The sequence below is a fragment of the Silurus aristotelis genome, assembly GCF_946808225.1.
Source record: "Silurus aristotelis genome assembly, chromosome: 11".
NCBI classification, from domain to species: Eukaryota; Metazoa; Chordata; class Actinopteri; order Siluriformes; family Siluridae; genus Silurus; species Silurus aristotelis.
In genome coordinates, this window is record NC_139584.1 from 17,180,584 (window position 1) to 17,190,956 (window position 10,373).

The window sequence follows — 10,373 nt, forward strand, 5'->3', positions numbered from 1 at the left end:
TAAGTTGCTTTGCTTTTGGCATCTGCCAAATTATGTAAATGTAAGTGGGGTTTGCAGAAAAAAGTCTGGTACAGACTATGCAAGGTGAGAATTTCCTTACCAGTTCTTGGGATTGTGTGAGAGAAAAATACTATTTATAGCTCTTGTGGGATTTATATAAATTAGATACTGCTTATGTTTTTGTGGGGTTTGCAGTGGATTTGGTGAGACATTTTAATACCTTAATCTGAAGTTCACTGACAGACATTTAATTCATATTTTGAGAGAACAGCAATGTAAGTGATGCACTGTGGGCTAAAAAACAGGAGTGGGCTATAGCTGTAGAATAGTGCAGACTATCAGTGAGCATTGTCAGGTGATTAAAGACTAAGTAGAGAGACTAAGTAACCAGCCTATGTATACATTGTGTCATAAAAAAACATGGGCGACAACTTTTTATTATTTTAAGGAAAAGTGATTTGAACCTAGTCAAGCATTACTGATTTGAAACACAAAAAATTATGGATTTTTTTTTATTGCAGCCCTCTATTTGTGTGCGTGTGTGTGTGTGTGTGTGTGTGTGTGTGTGTGTGTGTGTGTGTGTGTGTGTGTGTGTGTGTGTGTGTGTGTTAAAAACTGCAACAGGTAGATGTAGCATGCGACTTGCAACATTAAGGTCCAGTGGCTGATGGAAAATGTGCTCTAGCTGATGGGAAATGATAGTAAATTAAATAATTCTGACAGCACTCTGCCTCTAATGTGCAGGTCCAGATATCTATTCAGTGGTGGTGGGGGTGTTATAAAGCTAAAGCTGCAGTCACACTAAACTTTCAAACTAAACTTTTCTGTTCTGGCACTGAGGTGGTGGAATGAACTTGCCCTAGATGTCCGTACAGCGGAGGCCCTGACTATCTTCAAGCGATGATTGTAGACCTGAAACACCTAAATTAGCACTTTCCAAGTTTGCTTTGTAGAATTTAAGAGTTATATTTATATTAAGTTTGTAATCTTGCGTACCAGTGTAGATTTATTAATTGCTAGAGACTCAAAGCACTTTTGTATGTTGCTCTGGATAAGGGCGTCTGCTAAATGCCGCAAATGTAAATGTAAATGTAAATTTCTTTGGATACCTGCTGCAAAAGTAAGATGCAACTGGATATAATATAATACAAAATCTCTTGGTGTATTCATCTTGTAGTTTCTGAATAGGCATGAACCTGTGATGTATTGTGTACTGTGATGTATTTTCTATCAATCAGTCATCTTCACATAATACAAACTTGCAGATGGAGAGTTCTTGAACTTTTGGCAGCAGCATATGAAATTTTGACATGCTGAGTGTACTGAACATTTCTTGTCCCTACCATACACGTATTAAATGGGAGTCATTTGGTTTAACTTTTCCCCATAGAAATGTAATTATAATGCCATTCTTGGTACATTCTTGTAGCACTCTATCTTCATCTTACTCATATTTCAGATGTGCAGTAAAACTGATGTCAGTATGCACAAGATTGGCAATTTTACATTTTATGCCAGCTAGATACTCTGTAGGCAGTTCTAAGCGAAATGTCACAGTAAAATGTGATGTTGTGGTCCTATTAATCTGTGTAATGTTCACATTATGGTTTTATCCTGATTGACAAGTAATGCCTAGTAATTTGATTTGCATATTAAATTAAGAACTAAAATATTTTTATCCTGTAGTTTAGATGTGGATAGAAAAAACATACTCTAAAGTTAGGGATTGATTTGAGGCTTAGCACAAAGCCTATATCTGCAAATCAGGGAATGTGAAGTTATTATAAAGAATCGTGTTAAAGAAATACAACAGTTAAAAACAAAAAGAAATTACTCTTGATCCAAGATGAAACTGAATCATTTTAAAAGCTGTGTGTGCTTTAGGAGACTCAGTGTGTGCTTTAAAGTAAACTTGTGTCTCTGCAAAAATGACAGTTTTGATAATGACTGGATTGTTTTCTTTGAGAAATGAAAAGTTAATGAAACATTTTTAACCTACATCAGTTGCTTCTGAATGCTTAAACTAAATAAAAAAATAGGGAATCACTATTAAAACTCAGAGAGGTTATATTTTTCTATGTTTGTGCATGCAAAATGTCATGTTTGCTTTTTGTTCTAACTTGTTGTCCATGATGAAATCACAGACATGGTAATGCACATGGTCAGAATAGCACCAGTTGCACAGCTTCCGATTTTGGAAGGTTGGTGCTTCCTGTGACTGTGCCTGCATCCAAGTGCTGCAATCTGTTGGTGTGTTACAAACTAGTCTCAAAACCTTTTGACACCACCTCATATTACAATCTCATTCAAAGGCTACATCAAGAGCAGAGAAGAAAGAGACAAAAAGATTCGAAGAGGCTCACCAATCTTGATCAATTATTGTGCACAGTAATGTGGACATTTGAACTTTCTACTGTATTTCAGTAATTTTTTTTATATTATTATATTATTATTTTCTTTTTGGGAATTCTTTTTTTTTTCATTATTACACATTAATGTGTATAATCTTTCATGTTAATTATATTTACTCTAATACATTTGAGATTAAACATGCACTTCCTTGCTACATACATTGTTTTAAATGAAAGCCTGTTGCAAGATCACAAGATTGAGCATGATGATTGATTCACATAAATTTGAAATATTGAATTGTATGAATGATTAATATACAGTGCCCATAGATCAGCACTTTTACTTTACATACTTAAGTACTTTTAAAAGCAAGTTGGTTTTGTACTTTTGCTCAAGTAAAAATTTAAAATGTACATTTACTGGACTCATGTGTAAGCAGATTATTTGTAGTTTTACTCGAATACAGGGATCATGTACTGTATTCACCAGTGCTATTTACTGATTATCGTTGCAGCACAATGAAGTCAAAAATCTGCAGAAACATTCTGTCTGACAATTTACAGAGAAATACATCCAGCCTAATTGGGATCAAATTAATTATGACAAAGACCCAAACCACACCAATGCTAATAACAACTAACGACTTCATTAGGGGAAACTTTTGAAGGTTTTAGGCTGGCTAGGTCTGTCACTCTGTAATATATATTTTCCACAGGCTGCTGATGTGGAGAGACAGCTGTGCACCCAGGTCCATTCATTGAGAGATGATTTCAGAGAGAAGAACATCTCAAAAAACCAGCACATGACACAATTAGAAAGCCTACAAGCAGAGGTAAAGAAAAGTGGAATCATGTGATCTTTTCTTATTTAGAGCAATAAAATTACATAGTAGCCAACAGTAAATATTGTACTTTTAAAAAGATTTTTGCAAAAACATAATTTCTCTGCTATTGTTAATTATTTTGCTTATTTTATTTTTTGGGGAGCAGCAAGAGATAGAAGTAAGTAGGCATGTACTACAATTCATTAATTTACATATCACTCATATGTTGTTTAATTTTCATTGCATAAAAGGAGAAACAGCACTTCATCCAAATAGATTATTCATAATAGAGACTCATCTCATTGAAATATCAGAGAAATAGAGATGCCATGCCATGTCATATGTTCATAGACTTTAATTTAACTCAAATTTTTATCATACTACAGTTTTATCATAGTTTTGTGTGTATATATATATATATATATATATATATATATATATATATATATATATATATATATATATATATATATATATATACATATACATACATACATACATACAGTGGGTACGGAAAGTATTCAGACCCCCCTTAAATTTTTCACTCTTTGTTATATTGCAGCCATTTGCTAAAATCATTTAAGTTCATTCTTCTTCCTCATGAATGTACACACAGCTCCCCATATTGACAGAAAAACACAGAATTGTTGACATTGTTGCAGATTTATTAAAAAAGAAAAACTGAAATATCACATGGTCCGAAGTATTCAGACCCTTTGCTGTGACACTCATATATTTAACTCAGGTGCTTTCCATTTCTTCTGATCATCCTTGAGATGGTTCTACACCTCCATTTGAGTCCAGCTGTGTTTGATTATACTGATTGGACTTGATTAGGAAAGCCACACACCTGTCTATATAAGACCTTCCAGATCACAATGCATGTCAGAGCAAATGAGAATCATGAGGTCAAAGGAACTGCCTGAAGGGCTCAGAGACAGAATTGTGGCAAGGCACAGATCTGGCCAAGGTTACAAAAAGATTTCTGCTGCACTTAAGGTTCCTAAGGGCACAGTGGCCTCCATAATCCTCAAATGGAAGACGTTTGGGACGACCAGAACCCTTCCTAGAGCTGGCCGTCCGGCCAAACTGAGCTATCGGGGGAAAAGAGCCTTGGTAAGAGAGGTAAAAAGAAGAACCCAAAGATTACTGTGGCTGAGTTCCAGAGATGCAGTCAGGAGATGGGAGAAAGTTGTAGAAAGTCAACCATCACTGCAGCCCTCCACCAGTCGGGGCTTTATGGCAGAGTAGCCCGACGGAAGCCTCTCCTCAGTGTAAGACACATGAAAGCCCACATGGAGTTTGCTAAAAAACACCTGAAGGACTCCAAGATGGTGAGAAATAAGATTCTATGGTCTGATGAGACCAAAATAGAACTTTTTGGCCTTAATTCTAAGCGGTATGTGTGGAGAAAACCAGGCACTGCTCATCACCTGTCCAATACAGTCCCAACAGTGAAGCATGGTGGTGGCAGCATCATGCTGTGGGGGTGTTTTTCAGCTGCAGGAACAGGACGACTGGTTGCAATCGAGGGAAAGATGAATGTGGCCACGTACAGGGATATCCTGGCCAAAAACCTTCTCCAGAGTGCTCTGGACCTCAGACTGGGCCGAAGGTTTACCTTCCAACAAGACAATGACCCTAAGCACACAGCTAAAATAACGAAGGAGTGGCTTCACAACAACTCCGTGACTGTTCTTGAATGGCCCAGCCAGAGCCCTGACTTAAACCCAATTGAGCATCTCTGGAGAGACCTAAAAATGGCTGTCCACCAACGTTTACCATCCAACCTGACAGAACTGGAGAGGATCTGCAAGGAGGAATGGCAGAGGATCCCCAAATCCAGGTGTGAAAGACTTGTTGCATCTTTCCCAAAAAGACTCCTGGCTGTATTAGATCAAAAGGGGGCTTCTACTAAATACTGAGCAATACTTAGGACCATGTGATATTTCAGTTTTTCTTTTTTAATAAATCTGCAACAATGTCAACAATTCTGTGTTTTTCTGTCAATATGGGGAGCTGTGTGTACAGCCGGTGTTCTGTTCTACATTGTGGATAGTTTTCATACTTCAGCTGTGAAAGGAACATGTTTAAGAGCTCAACACAACAGCAGAAGCCACTTTAGTTTTTGATTGTGAATATACTATTCAGCTTGTTTTGTTATTTATTTCAGAAATCCTTGTGATATCAGTTTGTGTTGGCCTGACTTCAATAAAATAGTGTTTAAAAATTACTTTGTGTTTAAGTCAGTTTTGTGTTTGTGTAGATCATAACGCATAAAAGGGCATTAATGGGAACATTAAAGAAGGTTCTTTAAAAAAGTAACTAAAGTAACTTTTAACAGTACGCATTAATTTTTGGTGTAAGTAATCAACAAAGTAACTGTAACTAGTTACTATTTTTTAGTAACGAGCACAACACTGTGTATGTATATATATATATATATATATATATATATATATATATATATATATATATATATATATATATATATATATATATATATATATATATATATATATAGTTTATGGAATTCTAAAAATGTTTTATATTGATGATACTACATTTATATCAAGGTGTCAAGTCTCATGGTGTAAGAACTCTCTAATGGCTATACAAGAAGTTACATATGCTTCTGTCTAGTTCTGTTAGGAGACACAATTAAAGCATGACCGTAGAACAGAATTCAGTAGAATCCAAATCTAATCTTCATATGTCAAATGATTTAAATCTGACATATAAGGTATTCTATTTTGTGCTTGGAATTAACTAGACTGATTACTGATAAAGAAAGAAATTCAGGCATGTGCTGAATTATATAAGCAGACAGGTTTTTCTCCTTTTTATGTCTCAAATGTGAAATTCTAAAGCTGTAGTGGAGTGAAGGCAAGTTACTGTTCCATGCTGCATTGTCTACTGAACTTTTAAAAATGTAAGTAAATTTTAGGTGATTCCTTTTGGAAGATTTTTCAAATTCTACAGAACTAGGTATGAATTATAATGTAGACTTTGTCTGTAAGCACAGTATTATCTGTTTGACTTTTCACTGCATTGACAACTAATGAGCAGGAAACAACAGAAGCAGATACATCTGTGAAAGTTCTCTGATAAATTTGGCACAGTTTACCACCTAACTGAAATAAATAAAAATCTTCTTCTTCTTCTTCTTTTGGCCCTCCGATTAGGGGTTGCCACAGCGGATCACCATTCTCCATACTATTTTGTCCTCTACATCTGCCTCTTTCAAACCAACTACCTGCATGTCTTCCCTCACCACATCCATAAACCTCCTTCTTGGTCTTCCTCTTTTCCTCCTTCCTGGTGGCTCCATCCTCAGAATTCTCCTACTGATAAACCTCATGTCCCTCCTCTGCACATGTCCAAACTGTCTCAATCGCGCCTCCCTCATCTTGTCTCCATAACGTCCTACATGCGCTGTCCCTCCAAAAAACTCATTTCTAATCCTGTCCATCCTCGTCACTCCCAATATAAACCTCAACATCTTCAGCTCTGCTACCTCCAGCTCCGCCTCCTGTCTTTTACTCAATGCCACTGTCTCTAAACCATACAGCATCACAGGTCACATCACAGTCCTATAAACTTTCCCATTCACTCTTGCAGATACCCTTCTATCACAAATCACTCTTGTGACTCTTGTCCATCCACTCCACCCTGCCTGCACTCTTTTATTCACTTCTCTAACACACACTTCATTAATTTGCACTGTTGACCCCAGGTATCTAAACTCCTCCACCTTCACCACCTCTTCTCCCTGCAACCGCACCACTCCACTGCTCTCCCTCTCATTCACACACATGTACTCTATTTACACACATGTACCTCCACCTCTCCAGATTTTTCTCCACCTGCTTCCTACTCTAACCACAAATAACAATATCATTCGCAAACACCATAGGCCTTGGAGACTTTTCTTGTCAGTCCTTGTCTGACCTCGTTCGTCAACCTGTCCATCACCACTGCAAACAAGAAAGGGCTCAGAGCCGATCCTTGATGCAGTATAACTTCCAACTTAAACCAGTCTGTCTTTCCTACTGCACACTTTACTGCTGTCACACTGTCCTCATACATGTCCTGCACCAACCTCACATACTTCTCTGACACAACTGACTTCATCATACAATACCACAACTCCTCTCTCTGTACCCTGTTGTACTCTTTCTCTAAATACACAAACACACAATGCAGCTCCTTCTGACCTTCTCTATACTGCTTCATCAACATCAAGCAAATAATGCCTTTGTGGTGCTCTTCCTCGGCATGAAACCATACTGTTGCTTACAGATAGTCATCTCTTCTCTCAGCCTGGCTTCCACTGCTCTTTCCCACTTTATTCCCCTGTTGTTACTGCAAGTCTGCTCATCTCCCTTATTCTTAAAAAACGGTATCAGCACACTCCTTCTACATTCCTCAAGCATCCTCTCAAATTCCTAAATTTTGGTTTACAACCTGGCTAAAAACTCCACTGCCATCTCTCCTAAACATCTCCATGTTTTTACCAGTATGTCATCCGGTCCAACTTTCCACTCTTTTCACCTCTTATAAGAGGATCTTCATCCTCTTAATCGCTGTTTTTACTTCCTCCTCACTAATCCTATCCACTTCCTGCTTCACCATCTCCACAATATCCACCCTTCTTCTTTTCTCATTTTCCTCATTCATCAGCTGCTTAAAAAACTCGCTCTATCTTCTTAACACACTTTCCTCACTAGTCAATACATTTCCATTTCCATCCTCTAATTTGTAGCACATCCTTTCCAGCTCGGTCCCTCTGCCCGGCCAATCGGTACAAATCCTTTTCTCCTTCCTTAGTGTCCAACTTCTCATACAGCTCCTCATATGCCTTTTTCTTAGCTTTTGCAACATCCCTCTTCACATTCTGCTGCATCTCCTTGTACTCCTGCCTAATTTTCTCATCGCTCTGTCGCTCCCAGTTCTGTTTCAGACCACCATCCAATGCTGTCTAGCTACACTGTCCCCTGCCAACACCTTACAGTCTCCAATCTTCTTCAGGTTGCATCACCTACATAGAACATAGTCCACCTGTGTGCACCTTCCTCCACTCTTATATGTTACCCTATGCTCCTCTTTCTTCTTAAAATATGTATTCACCACTGCCTTTTCCACTCTTTAAGCAAAAACTACCACCATCTGCCATTCCACATTCCTCTACCTCTATCTAAGACCATACTTACCCATCACCTCCTCATCACCTCTGTTCCCTTCCCCAACAGGATATTGAAGTCTGCCCCAATCACCAATCGTTCATTCCTGGGTACACCTTCTACCACTCAATCTAACTCACTCCAGAATTTTTCCTTCTCCTCCATCTCACAACCCACTTGTAGAGCATAGACACTGATAACATTTATCATCACCCCTTTAACTTCGAGTTTCACGTTTATCACCCTATCAGAAACTTTCTTCACCTCCACTACACTCTTACTGTACTCTTCCTTCAGAATCACCCCAACACTATTTCTCTTTCCATCCACACTATGATAGAATAGCTTAAATTCCCCTCCAATGTTCCTGTCCTTTCTCCCCTTCCACGTGGTCTCCTAAACACACAACATATCTTTTTTTCTCCTCTCCATCATATTAGCTATCCTCTCCCTTTACCAGTCATAGTACCAACATTTAAGGTGCCCACCTTAACCTCCACTCTCCTACACTTCTCCTTTTCCTGCTGTCTCTGTAGACATCTTCCTCCTCTCCTTCTCCTCCTTCGTCCAACAGTAGCCCAATTTACACCGGTAGCCTGTTGGCTAACAATACCTGTGGCGGTCGTTGGTAACCCGGGCCTCGACCGATCCGGTATGAAAGTCTGATTCGTTATCCTCATATTTGATTTGGCACGTTTTACGCTGGATGCCCTTCCTAATGCATCCTCCCCATTTATCCGGGCTTGTGACCGGCACTAAGACTGCACTGGCTTGTGCAACCCTAATGGCTGGGTATTTTGGGTCACAAACTGAATATCAGCTACGGCTTGCCTTTTTTTAATACCAGCTTATTTGCTAGGCACCTTATTAAAGTAGTCAATCCTAAATTCCTACGGCAGTGTCACTGACCTCGCATGCTTTTTCTAGGCAGTGGTTCAAGTTTAACCTTTCTATAACTGTGGGTGGTTGTAGGCCTTTTCGTGAAGCTATGCAGTATTTGCTGTTTGGTTTATAGAAAATTCGAACTAACAGAAAGTGTTTTTAAAAGTGCTGTTGGTTAGGCTGTCTGTGGCATTGTATCTGACCCAGCGCATTCTATTCACTTATCTTGTTTAGATAAAAATTCTGTCTAAGCATAAGCAGGACCTTGAGCGATGTTTAACCACATTGCATGAGGAGAATGAGCAGCTGCAGAGCACTGTGGACAACTTAAAAGAGAGGACACTTGTGTTGGAAAAACTATGCCATGAGAAGGATTTACAGGCAAGTGATTGTTTAAACTATTCTGTGTAAGCGATTCTGTGTGTATTCTGTGTGAGTAATTTCAGCATGAAAAATGCTATTTGTGAATAAATAAATAATAACCAACAATATATTCAACTAAGCTCGCTTTCTGTGTTTTTTAATGCTTTTAAAAATAGAGTCAATGTGAGGTAAGAAATATTGATAGTTCAAAGGTTAAACACTTGTAATGTTTAAAATAGCTATCTTACTCTGTATGCAATTGTAACTGTGTGATATTATGGTTAAAGTTGTTTATAAGGCAGCGCATTAATTTAAAATGCTGAGTAAATTGACCGGAATTACCTGGGTTATCAGCATCGCGAACACACACCTTTCAGTCAATCAGAATCAGGTATTTAGTCTATGATCATACGTTTTTATTTCTCCGTTAGCTTCTAATGGGTGAGTCTGCAAATAGACCATGTAAACCATTATGTTCTCCCAAGCCTATCAATTTAAGTGTGTATGTTATGTGTCCTTAGCTGCGGCAGAATCATTCGGAGCTGCAGGAGGTGCGTTTGTCTCATCGGCAATTAAGCGTACGTTTGGCAGAGATGACTGAGGAGAGAAGTCTTCAGGGCTTCAGCTCAAACAGTCAGTCGCTACTCTGTGAGATAGAGCAGAGCATGGAGCAGGAGGAGCTCGAGCAGGAGAGGGAGCAGGTACACACTTACACATACATACATACATATATATATATATATATATATATATATATATATATATATATA

General features: G+C 38.3%; 1 protein-coding gene across 5 annotated transcripts in view; it reads left to right on the forward strand.

The window, feature by feature from the left end:
• bicdl1 (BICD family like cargo adaptor 1) overlaps positions 1-10,373 on the forward strand; it is a 28,136-nt gene that overhangs the window by 4,037 nt on the left and 13,726 nt on the right. For all 5 annotated transcript variants that reach the window (XR_014535697.1, XR_014535698.1, XM_083554491.1 and 2 more), the window contains exons 3-5: positions 3,068-3,184; positions 9,475-9,621; positions 10,125-10,304. Coding sequence is in view for 3 of the 5 variants with exons in the window: in XM_083554491.1 (XP_083410617.1) it covers positions 3,068-3,184; positions 9,475-9,621; positions 10,125-10,304 (444 nt within the window). In the remaining 2 variants the exon portion in view is untranslated. The remainder of the gene's footprint in view (positions 1-3,067; positions 3,185-9,474; positions 9,622-10,124; positions 10,305-10,373) is intronic.